We start from the raw sequence: 13,286 nt of genomic DNA on the forward strand, positions 1-13,286 counted from the left end.
AAATGAGGACGGCACGGTCGAGGCTTTTACTATAAGCTCCACCCTCGACAACAAATAGGAAAGCGCGCTCGTCGCCTTCCTGCGTGCGAATGTCGATGTGTTTGCATGGCAAGCATCCGACATCCCCTGTGCTCCCAGGGAGGTGATTGAGCACCATCTTGCTGTCTGTCCTCATGTGTGACCCGTCAAGCAGAAGGTCAGGAAGCAAGGTTTGGAGCGACAAGAGTTCATCATCGAAGAGATCAGAAAGTTGGAGGCGGCAGGCTTGGTCAGAGGAGTGCTCCACCCCACGTGGTTGGCTAATCCAGTGGTAGTGCGCAAGGCAAATGGGAAGTGGAAGCTGTGTACTGACTACACAGATATCAATAAGGCCTATCCAAAGGACCCTTTCCCCTTGCTGTGCATTGACCAGATAGTGGACTCCACTGCTGGGTGTGACTTGCTGTCATTCCTCGACGCCTATTCAGGATACCACCAGATCTTCATGATGAAGGAAGACGAAGAAAAGACCGCGTTCATCACCCCATGTGGTACGTACTGTTTTGCACGAATGACTTTCGGGTTGAAAAGCACTGGTTCAACGTTTGCCCGAGCAGTCCAAATTGGTTTTGAGCCCCAGCTGCATAGAAATATGGAAACCTATATGGATGACATAGTGGTCAAAACCAAGGACAGGGCCACGCTCGTGCAGGACCTAGAAGAAACATTTGCAGATCTACGCAAGATCAACCTCAAGCTCAACCCAGAGAAGTGCGTGTTCGGTGTCCCATCCGGCAAACTTCTTGGTTTCTTTATGTCTCAACGCGGAATCAAAGAAAATCCTGACAAGATCAAAGCAATTGAGCAGATTGAGGCGCCAAAACGGGTCAAAGACGTCCGTAGGCTCGCCGGCTGCGTTGCTGCCCCGAGTAGGTTCATCTCCAAATCTGCTGAGCGCGCCCTCCCCTTTTTAAAAGTTTTGAAAAAGGCGGCTCCAGTGAAATGGACTCCAGAGGCAGAGGAGGCGCTGCAAGATTTTAAGAGGTACCTCTCCTCCATGCCAATACTAGTCGCGCCTAAACCACAAGATCCGTTGCTGCTATACTTGGCAGCAACGAATCAAGTGGTCAGTGCTGCGCTGATGGCGCAGAGGGAACTTGGGGAAGAAGCAACAGTGGCAGCGGAGCCGTCAGATGATGGGCTGGGGTCCTCCCCGGCAGGGCCTGACACCGGCAAGGCGGAACCCCTGGCAAGGCCCCGTCCCGGCAACACCGAGTCTGCGCAGATGGGCGAAGTGGAACAGAAGAAGGTGGTGCAGCACCCGGTTTATTTTGTCAGTTCCCTCTTGCAAGGGGCTAGGTCAAGATATTCTGGTATGTAGAAGCTACTTTTTGGCCTCCTTATGGCCTCGAGAAAGCTGCGCCACTATTTCCAAGCACACGAGATCACTGTCATCACCCGCCTCCCTTTGCAACGAATCTTGCACAACCAGATGCGATTGGGAGGATTGCGGAGTGGGCGTTGGAGCTGTCGAGCTTTGGCCTCAAGTTTGAGAGTACTTCAACGATCAAGAGCCGAGCCTTGGCAGAATTCATAGCAGAATGGACCGCAACGCCCGATGAAGAGATTCAAGAGACCACCCTTCCCAGCAAGGTGACCCGTCGCGATTGGATTATGTACTTTGATGGTGCTTTCTCACTGCAAGGTGCTGGTGCCGTCGTGCTACTCGTTGCGACCACCGGAGAGCACCTCAAGTACGTGATCCAGATGCACTTTCCCCGGGAAAAATCAACGAACAACATGGCGGAGTACGAGGGATTGCTTGCCGGTCTCAGGATCGCGGCAAACCTCGGAATCAGGAAGCTCATTATCAGAGGTGATTCGTAGCTCGTCGTTAAGCAAGTCATCAAGGATTACCAGAGCCCGTTGATGGAAGCCTATGTGGATGAAGTGAGGAAGTTGGAAGAGCTTTTTGACGGACTGCAAGCAGAGCACGTTCCCCGAGTGGAGGACGACATTGCTGACAACCTGTTGAAACGCGCTGCCCTCAAGTTGCCTGTGGAACTAGGTACCTTTGTGCTTCAATTAACTCAGCCATCCGTTGAGCCATCAGCAGGATAGAACAAACGAAGGAAGACAGGCCCCGACAAGTACTTTCCCGCTGAGCTCCTAGGAGCCGCTGGCAAGGATGTTGCCAGGTGCCCCAAGCTTGACGGAGAGCAGCAACCCCCGGCAGGGCCTCAAGCTCTGACCGTAGAGGCAGCTGCCCTTAGGGCCGAAGATGTGCCTTTAGTCCTTGCCGTCGAGCCCCAGGCTCCGGCATGGGCACAACATACCGTCCGTTTCCTCCAAGCAGGAGGCTCCCTAAGGAACAGGAAGAAGCAGAGAAAGGAGCCCATCGGTCCAGCATGTACCAGTTTGTGGATAATACCCTATACAGAAGGAGACCAAACGACGTGAAATTGAAGTGCATTCCTCGGGAGGATGGACTGAGGCTGTTGGCGGAGATACATGGAGGCATGTGTGGCTCCCGCATAGGACCAAGGGCTCTTGCCGGCAAAGTGTTCCGACAAGGTTTCTTCTGGCCCATCGCTCTCCAGGATGCAACTGCACTAGTAACCAAGTGTGAAGTGTGCTAGTTCCATTCAAAGAAGCTTCACCAACCAGCTCAAGCTCTTCAGACAATCCCTGTTTCCTGGCCATTTTCGGTCTGGGGGATCGACATACTGGGCCCCTTTCCCCGTGCTGTCGGGGGCTTTGAGTACTTGTACGTCACGACCGACAAGTTCCCAAAGTGGCCGGAAGTGGAGCCAGTGAGAAAGGTGACATCACAGTCAACCATCAAGTTCTTCAAGGGGCTAGTCTACCATTTTGGTGTGCCCAATAGGGTCATCACCGATAATGACACGTAGTTCACAAGCCACACCTTCATGCAATACACCCAAGACCTCGGCGGCAAGGTTTGTTTTGCTTCTGTGGCACATCCCAGTAACGGCCAGGTCGAGAGGGCGAATGCAGAAGTGTTGCGAGGCCTCAAGACCAGAACTTTTGACAGGCTGCACAACTACGGAAGGCGCTAGATTGTTGAGTTGCCAACAGTTCTTTGGTTGATCAGAACGACGCCAAATCGAGCTACTGGCCAGACACCCTTTGCCCTGGTATATGGGGCAGAAGTAGTTCTCCCCACGGAACTCATATACGGGTCACCTCGAGTGCTCTCTTATGATGAGCTTGAGCAAGAGCAGTTGTGCCAAGATGATGCGACACTCCTTGAGGAAGATCGTCTTCGGGCCGCTGTGCGAGCCGCTCGCTACCAGAAAGCCTTGCGTCGCTACCATAGCCGCAAGGTTCACGCCCAAAGCCTTGAGGAAGGCGACCTTGTTCTTCGGCGAATCCAATCCGCGAAGAATTCAAACAAGTTGACGCCAAAGTGGGAAGGCCCTTATCGGGTAATACGAGTCACCAGGCCCGACGCAGTCCGCCTAGAGACCGAAGATGGCATTCCGGTGAGCAATTCCTGGAATATCGAACATCTTCACAAGTTTTACCCCTAAGGTGCGGTTGTCGGGAGCCCCGACAACCCCCATTTTGTACTAGCCTTGCCGGCAAGGCATGTAACCTTATGTACAGAGCCAGGCGTAGACCCTGTGCGTAGTCAGGGAAAGGAATCTCGTAGTATGTATAGTTTCCTGTTGATTTCCATGTTTATGTGTATACGTATATGAATGCTTGTCCAGGGTACTGTACTGCTTTTTGATTCCAATAAATATTAGTGGACCGCCAAGGTTCCATGCTCTTGCCCTATCTTCTTTCCAGCAATGGCAAGGACGCGCGATCCCGCCAAGGACTCGGCCCCGGCCCCGGCAAGAAGTTACAAAGACCGCCCGACACGGCGATCCCCGGCAAACCAAATAGATAAAGTTTACCTCTTGCCCATTCGTGTTCGTAACCTGTGACTTGTGCATTAGAAAACCTCGCCACCCTTCTTTTAAAAAGTCGGGTGCTCCCATTCCCGACCCAAACGCTGCTTCGGTCAGAGTGGTCGTAGTAGCCCTTGTTAAAAGGGGGTGGACGGGGGGCTGGGCCCTTTGTCTGTAACCCGGCAGATGTGATTCTCCGGCAGACACGGAGGGCACCGGCAGGACAGCTTGCCGGGAGGACTCGTTTATTTACATTAAGGAGGCATTCCGCCTCATCATGAACGTACGCGTGCACGGATCCCCGACAAGGCTAGACTTTTTTTTCATTAACATGCTAATACAAGTACAGAGGTTACATGACACAAGCATGGGCTCAAGAGATTACATTATCTAGAAACTAAGATTTGGCAAGTGCCTACAATTTAAAAGAAAGATAAGTGCCCCATGATCTCCATTCTTGCCCCTTTCCTCCCAGGTGCGACAGGTGAAGGCAAAAAGGAGGCGACAGGGAACACGCCGATGGAGAGCTTGATGAGGAAAGCCCTCGGCAAGGCGCGTGGCCGAGGGAGGAAGGCGAGGTGGTCAGTCGGAGTCGGAATCGGCGTCCTCCCGCTTGATCCCCTCGTCACCGCTGGCGCTGTCCTCCTCGCCGCTCTCGCTCGAGGAGGAGGTTTCGCTGTCGGAGGAGCTCTCCATGCAACACCTTAGGCGAGTCCCCAAGTGCCCAAAGACCTTGACGGAGAGCAGGCCATTCTCCATCAATTTGAAGTGGAGGACGATCCCCTCCGACAGGCTATGGGCACGAGCGAAGGTTTTCCATCCACGGCGGAGATACATAACATGAGGGGCGGGGAAGTCGACGTCGACCCGCATGCTGCCATTCCCGCAGCCCCTCATGTGCAGCCTTAAGGCCTGTGGTGGGTCGAGCTCCATCTCCCGAGCGAATGGAGTGGGAAGGCGGAGGTGGCCGTGCACCGACTTGTACAGCCTAATGAAGAATTCGCGAGGCTGGTCTCCGACATGGCCCTCCATTGGGGGAAGAGCCACTGGCGGAGGTGCGGCCGATGCGCCGCCCCGTCCTCCTCTCCCCCGAGTGCCACGGTGGCCTTGGCCACGCCCCCTCCCTCTCCCTCTCATGGCGGGATCTGCCACCGTGAGCTCCTGGGGAGGGGGGACGCACTGTCGAGCAGAGGCGCTTGTCGCTGCCATTGGAGCGCCGGCACGCCCTCTCGCCATGGCAAAGGGAAGGAAGGAGTCAAGATGGAAGGAGATGAATGTTGAAGGATGCCATCCCTCTCCCCTTCTTATAAGGGGACAGGGCCGGGGCTCGGTCCCCCCAACCGAAGGGCGGCCGCCCCACTCGACCAATCTGGCAGCCAGAAGCATAGGGAATCGGGACCGACCCGCTGCTCCAATCAGCGATGACCCGGCTCCCCGCTGTGGTGTTAAGGCCCGTGCCCTCCGTATTCATCACCTACCCTCCCAGGGGCATGGAGGACACGTGGAGAGCAAGCTAAAATCAAGAGGACAAGTGAAGAGACCGTTTTCCGCCCCGTGATCGTGGGGAGCGGGCGCCTTGAAGACCACGGCCTGAGTCCACCTAGTAAATGAGCCACGCCCCTGCGGCTTCCTATTTTGTTATGGGGAAGACGCGAGCCGCCTCTTTATTATCCACGACGACGTGACGCAAGCATGCTGCAACCGCTCCATGCATGATCCCCACGTCACACATTCAACGCGGGCCGTGGGGAAGCGCAACTGGCGAGGGAGTCACTGCGGTAAAACTCTGCCACGCGTGCCCGCGCACCATTCTAGGCCTGGCCCAATAACGCTCCACACTTATATGTGGCCCAGGACCGGGGGCTCCTGTCGGTGTACAAATGAGGGGCCTTCTGTACCCCTTTACTTGTGCACGGGCAGTCGCAGCCACATTTGCGGCCGCGCTTGGCAGGGCCGAAGAGGAAGCAAAGAACAAGACTACCAGAGCAGCGCTCAAGCCCGAGGCGCGAGGAGCAAAGGGACAAGGTAGGCTTTCCCCGGCAAGAGCCTTGCTGGGGCAACTTGCCCAACACCAGCGAGGCCGCCACCCTTAAGCCTAAGAGTTCCGACACCATCAACAACATTGGAGCCAAGGCTCGGGAGGCGCCTGCATGGTGGCATGAAGATCTTTGTGAAGACCGAAGGCTTGCAAGACTAGATGAGAACCAGAAGACGAAGGCCCCTGGCAAGATCCTTTCCGGGGACAACCACGAGACCCTGGCAAGACCCTTGCCGAGACCCCGGCAAGGCTCTTGCCGGGGACATTTGCAGGGCCACAGCCAGGCCCACACCTACCGAGGCTCCACCGCTGTTCCAACACAACAGTTAGCCCGCCAACTAAGCAGGCACCTACATGGCGGCGTGCGGCTTCCAAACCAACTCAGCAAGCACCTGCGAGGTGGCATGCAGATCTTCGTGAAGACTCTGCCACCGCACCAGCTCAGCAGCCAGCCAGCCAGTGTGGCGCTGCACGCCTCGTCAGCATGGACACATGTCAGAGCGAGGTGAGGCAGCGACGGACGGGACGAGCTTCCTTGCTGTCCTCGATAAAGTAAGAGGGCACGTCAGCAGCGCATTAAATGCGTTTGTCCTATGATGCCAGGCGATAGACTTGTGTACAGTACATACTTTCCACCTCCTGTGTGCCACTGCGGCGACCCCTTTGACTATAAAGGGAGGCCCGAGGCGTACTGAGGAAGGATTCGGACTTTTTGGACCCTGCGCGTCTTGTAGCTAGTCCAAGAACGCGAGATAAACACACCAAAGCAGGAGTTGGGTATTACACATCGTTTGCAGCCCGAACCTGGATAAAACTCCCCCGTGTTGATCTCCTAAACCTGCTCTTTCCACAGCCCCGTGCCCTATCAACCATAGTACGGATTCCCTATGATCCCATAGGTGTCATTTCCCCGACAGTGGGAGAAGACATTTCCGTCGAAGACGAGGTGCCTACGGCGAGTTCGTAAATCTCAAGATGATATGCCGGCTCAGTATTTTGGAGGTGCTCATAGGAGCAGGGTGTGCGTGCGTGCGTTCATAGGGGTGAGTGTATGCGCGTGTATACGAGCGCTTGTGTTTGTACTGATGTTCAAAAAAAATCTGTCACAATTATTTTGACGAGTAAAACAATCTCCTTCGACGATCGCCGCCGAAGCCAACAACGAACTGTCATCTCCACCAGGTTTCTTCTCACCAACAGATCTTGGAGAAAAAGAGGATGCGAAGGTGAGGGAAGGCAACACTTGCATCGGTGGTGGGGTCAGGTGTTAGCAAGTGTAAAAATTGCCAGAACCTAGCTTGAAAGACTATTTTGCTAGCATGAAATTAAATGGGGAGGAGGAGGACGATATGGATTTCTAAGAGGAAGTAGAAGTTCTCCCCAACGATGTGAGGTAGCAAGGGATGTTTTGCATCCATACAGCATGCTTACATTTCAGCCATTTTGCGTGGTCCTTAGCCAAATGCGTGACTTTCAATATCAGGACATCTTCAACGCCGTCCCTCAACTGCCCCGCATACGTCCGGACCGCATGGTTCGGACGTGTTGTCCATGGCAGAGATTTGAGAGAGAGAGGGCGAGCGAGGGAAGGAAGGATGTAGATGAGTGAAAGTGCAACTATCCCTAGGTGGGTTTGGTAATTCCTAACAACATATAGCTCATTGAGCTAATGCTACTTGAAGATAAATATTTCAGGAAAAGCTCAATGATTGACATGGCATGGATTAGAAAGTGGACCCCTCAAAATGCTAAGGACAAAAGGATTGGCTCAAGCTCAAAGCACAAGACTCTACATCTCATTTTTAGTGATCCAAGATCACATTGAGTCCATAGGAAAAGCCAATACTATTAAGAGGGGGTGAGGTGTTGCTTAATGAGGTTCTTGCTCAAAGTGCTTAGTGATATGCTCCACAACCCTCAACCACTTTCTCATATCCAAATATATCCTAAACCGAAAGTCAAACTTGGCCCCACCGATTTGATCTATCTGGCGCCACCGAGTTCACTTGACATAGCCATTGCCACAGACCGAGATGGGATTGTAATCTCTTTGTTTCCCTTCGTAACGTTTTAGTCCAACCGAGATGAGTGATCGGTCCCACCGAGATTGCAATGCAAACTCTTTGTTTCCCTTTTGTAATGTTTCGGTCCTACCGAGAGAGCGAATCAGTCCCACCGAGATTGCCTGACCAACTCTCTGGTTAGTCTATTACCAAAATCGGTCTCACCGAGTTTGTGTAGTCGGTCTCACCGAGATTACATTATGCCCTAACCCTAATGATATCGGTCCCACCGAGATGACATGTCGGTCCCACCGAAAACCATAACTGTCACATTATGAACTAAATCAGTCTGACCGAGTTGTATGATTCGGTCCCATCGAGTTTGGTGATTTGTGTGTAACGGTTAGATTTTGTGTGGAGGCTATATATACCCCTCCACCCACTCTTCATTCGTGGAGAGCCATTAGAACATGCCTACACTTCCAACATACATTTTCTGAGAGAGAACCACCTACACTTGTGTTGAGGTCAAGATACTTCATTCCAACCACATAAATCTTGATCTCTAGCGTTCCCCAAGTTGCTTTCCACTTAAATCATCTTTCCACCAAATCCTATCCTATGAGAGAGAGTTGAGTGTTGGGGAGTATATCATTTGAAGCACAAGAGCAAGGAGTTCATCATCAACACACCATTTGTTACCTCTTGGAGAGTGGTGTCTCCTAGATTGGTTAGGTGTCACTTGGGAGTCTCCATCAAGATTGTGGAGTTGAATCAAGGAGTTTGTACGGGCAAGGAGATCGCCTACTTCATGAAGATCTACCCTAGTGAGGCAAGTCATTCATGGGAGATGGCCATGGTGGGATAGACAAGGTTGCTTGTTCGTGGACCCTTCGTGGGTGGAGCCCTCCGTGGACTCGCGCAACCGTTACCCTTCGTGGGTTGAAGTCTCCATCAACATGGATGTACGATAGCACCACCTATCGAAACCACGCCAAAAATCTCCGTGTCTACATTGCGTTTGCTCCCTCCAAACTCCTCCCTTTACCTTCATATGCAATTGTTTTACATTCTGTTGCTATACTCTTAGAATTGCATGTGTAGGTTGTTTGCTTGACTTGTGCTAAGTTGCTAAAATCTGCCAAGAATTAAAATTAGGAAAAGGCAAGATTTTTATTTGGTCAAGTAGTCTAATCACCCCCCTCTAGACATACTTTCGATCCTACAAGTGGTATGATGACCCACAAGTATAGGGGATCTATCGTAGTCCTTTCGATAAGTAAGAGTGTCGAACCCAACGAGGAGCAGAAGGAAATGATAAGCGGTTTCCAACAAGGTATTCTCTGCAAGTACTGAAATTAGTGGTAACAGATAGTTTTGTGATAAGATAATTTGTAACGAGCAACAAGTAACAATAGTAAATAAGGTGCAGCAAGGTGGCCCAATCCTTTTTGTAGCAAAGGACAAGCCTGGACAAACTCTTATATGATGTAAAGCGCTCCCGAGGACACATGGGAATATCGTCAAGCTAGTTTTCATCACGTTATGATTCGTGTTCGGTACTTTGATAATTTGGTATGTGGGTGGACCGGTTCTTGGGTTCTGTCCTTACTTGGACAAGCATCCCACTTATGATTAACCTCTATTGCAAGCATCCGCAACTACAACAAAAGTATTAAGGTAAACCTAACCATAGCATGAAACATATGGATCCAAATCAGCCCCTTACGAAGCAACGCATAAACTAGGGTTTAAGCTTCTGTCACTCTAGCAACCCATCATCTACTTATTACTTCCCAATGCCTTCCTCTAGGCCCAAATTATGGTGAAGTGTCATGTAGTCGACGTTCACATAACACCACTAGAGGAGAGACAACATACATCTCATCAAAATATCGAACGAATACCAAATTCACATGACTACTAATAGCAAGACTTCTCCCATGTCCTCAGGAACAAAAGTAACTACTCACAAAGCATAAACATGTTCATAATCAGAGGGGTATTCATATGCATATAGGATCTGAACATATGATCTTCCACCAATTAAACCAACTAGCATCAACTACAAGGAGTAATTAACACTACTAGCAACCTACTAGCACCAATCCCGGACTTGGAGACAAGAATTGGATACAAGAGATGAACTAGGGTTTTGAGATGAGATGGTGCCGATGAAGATGTTGATGGAGATTGCCCTCTCCCGATGAGAGGAGTGTTGGTGATGATGATGGCGATGATTTCCTCCTCCGGGAGGGATGTTTCCCTGGCAGAACAGCTCCGCCAGAGCCCTAGATTGGTTCCGCCAAGGTTCCGCCTCGTGGCGGCGGAGTTTCGTTCGAGAAGATGGTTTGTGATTTTTTCCCATCGAAAGACTCCATATAGCAGAAGATGGCCACCGGAGGGCCACCAGGGGGCCCACGAGGTAGGGGGCATGCCCAGGGGGTAGGGCACGCCCCCCACCCTCGTGGGCAGGGTGTGCCCCCTGGTGAAGTTCTTGCTCTCAGTATTTTTTATATATTTGGAAAACATCTTCCGTGAAGTTTCAGGACTTTTGGAGCTGTGCAGAATAGGTCTCTAATATTTGCTCCTTTTCCAGCCCAGAATCCCAGCTGCCGGCATTCTCCCTCTTTATGTAAACCTTGTAAAATAAGAGAGAATAGGCATAAGTATTGTGACATAATGTGTAATAACAACCCATAATGCAATAAATATTGATATAAAAGCGTGATACAAAATGGACGTATCATGGTATCAGAGCTTTGGTCTCCATTTGACTTGATTTCCATAGCTTTGGTGATCATAGCCTTGGTTTCACAACCTAGGAGAGTATGACGTCTAGTGAGGGAAATTACCACTGTAGAGGTCTTTATTTTGATGGTACAAATTTTGCTAGTTGGAAGCATAAGATGAAAATGCATATTCTTGGACATAACCCCGCTGTTGGGCTATTATGTGTATTGGCTTGCAAGGTGATGGGAGGGAACCGAACCGTGAGGCTAGCGCGGAAGAGTTGAAGATGCTACAATAAAATGCTCAAGCTTGTGAAATTCTCTTCAACGGATTGTGCCCCGAAGAATTCAACAAAATCAGCCGTCTTGAGAATGCAAAGGAAATTTGGGATACTTTGATTGATATGCACGAAGGTACCGACTTTGTCAAGGAATCCAAATTGGATGTGCTTCAAAGTCAACTTGACAATTTCAAAATGAAGGATGGTGAAGGTATCGCTGAAATGTACTCTAGGCTTGCTCTCATCACAAATGAGATTGCCGGCTTAGGAAGTGAAGAGATGACCGATAGATTCATCATCAAGAAGATCCTAATAGCCTTGGATGGAAAATATGATACCGTGTGCACATTGATCCAAATGGTGCGCAATTACAAAGATCTCAAGCCAACGGAAGTCATTGGAAGGATTGTTGCTCATGAGATGTCACTCAAGGATAAGGAAGAGCTTCACAACAAGTCAAGTGGTGCTTACAAAGCCTCATATGATGCTCCCACATCATCAAGTGAGAAACAAAACTTCAATGAAGAATTGAGCCTAATGGTGAAGAACTTCAACAAGTTCTACAAGAGTAGAAGCAAGGAAAGAAGTTCCAAGTCAAGGTCCTACAATGACAAAAGATCTTCAAGTCGTGAACGTAATTGCTACAATTGTGGAAGACCCGGACACTACTCCAACGAGTGTACGACTCCCTACAAAAGAAGAGAAGGTTCTCCCAAAATAAGGAATAGGAGAGAAGAATCACCACCAAGAGAAAGAAGGAGTAGAGATGACCATTATGAACGAAGAACATCACGGAGAAGCAAGGATTCGGAAAGGAAGGACAAATCATCAAGGGGCAACAAAAAATGAAGACATCAAGCTCACGTTGGTGAATGGGTATCCGGCTCCGACTCCGACGATCACTCAGAGAGAAGTTATCACTCCGACTCCGAATATACTCAAGATGAAGGTGTTGCCGGTCTAGCACTTGTGTCAACCAACTCCTACGACATATTTGAGTCACCAAATGAAGGGATTGGAAGATGCTTCATGGCTAAAGGCCCAAAGGTATCACACCCCGAGTATGTTGATTTCAATAGTGATGAAGATGACTTGCTAGGTGATGATGATTTACTTGTTGACAATTCTAGTGATGAAAACTATGATGAACTTGCTATTAATCATGCTAATCAAGACAAAACGAATGACGATGATAAGAAGGAGATTGAGCTTCTAACTAAAGAGCTAAACACTCTTAAGTTAGCTCATGAAACTACCTTGGAAAATAATCGAGAGCTTTTAAAGACTGAGAAGTTACGCTTCGAAAAGCTCAACCTTGAGCAACAACATGGGTTCTTAAAAGCGATCAATGATGATCTTCGCAAGAAAAGTTCTTCTTACATTGGCAAACATTTACTTTTGTCTACTTACGTGCCACAAGTTAAATCTAGCAACAAGAGTAAGGAAGATTCTTCTTCTAGTAGTAACAATAATCATGCTAAACTCAATGATGTTGCTTCTAGTAGTTCTCTTGATTCCACTAATGATTCTCTTACCAAGTTACACTTGAGCAAGAAAATAGCTTATTGAAGGGAATTATATAGAAAGGTGTTTACAAGAGCCTTGCCAGAAGTAAGCAATTTGAGGAAATTGTACGCAAGCAAGGAAGACACCGGAAGAATCAAGGTGTTGGTTTTGAACGAAAGTTCAATGCCAATGGAGTTGAGTGGGAAGAAGATCAATACCCCAAGATGAAATTTGTTCCTCAACAAGAAAAGTATGATCCTACTTCTTTCCAAGGAACACACGCTCAAGATGATCTTCCACCACAAGACCACAAGCAAAATGGCAAGGACAAGCTTCAAGAGGAGATTGATGCATTTGAAGAAGCTCCCAAAGCCTTGGTCAAGTGGGTTCCCAAGGCTACATCAAGTTCTACTTCATCAAGTACGACTACAACTCCAAGGATTCCCATCAAGATGGTGTGGATCCCGAAGAAGAAGAACTAGATAGTTCTTGTGGGCGACTCCACCAACACACTTCACTCATATCATTTTGGCGAGGACAAGTGCAAACAACTTCCATACCTTGCACTAGTTCAAGGAGTCACAAACCCTCTTGTTGGTAAGACAAGGGACAAGGTAACCTAATGCATTCATGGACATCATCTCATGTGATATCACTCTATGTCTATGGATATCCTTGTTTGTTCCTTGTGGGACTAACCCGTGTAGGTATTGAAAGTGCAACTCACTTCAAAGGATTGCTCCAAAGGATCTACATCAACATTGAGCATCTACATCTTCAACACCTACATGAAGTCATCATCGACAAAACCCAAGGTTAGTTCATCC

The 13,286-nt window shown here is 49.5% G+C and overlaps 1 protein-coding gene across 1 annotated transcript; it reads left to right on the plus strand.

Moving 5' to 3' along the window:
• The first annotated feature begins 326 nt into the window (after positions 1-326).
• On the plus strand, positions 327-1,866 carry LOC147974487 (uncharacterized). Its single transcript, XM_087520053.1, has 4 exons — positions 327-344; positions 413-530; positions 657-1,352; positions 1,472-1,866. The coding sequence occupies exons 1-4, from the start codon at positions 327-329 to the stop codon at positions 1,864-1,866; spliced, it is 1,227 nt and encodes a 408-aa protein (XP_087376179.1).
• The last annotated feature ends 11,420 nt before the right edge of the window (positions 1,867-13,286 follow it).

Source organism: Triticum urartu, chromosome 4A (genome assembly GCF_056163025.1).
Source record: "Triticum urartu cultivar PI428250 chromosome 4A, HENAU_Tu73, whole genome shotgun sequence".
NCBI lineage: Eukaryota > Viridiplantae > Streptophyta > Magnoliopsida > Poales > Poaceae > Triticum > Triticum urartu.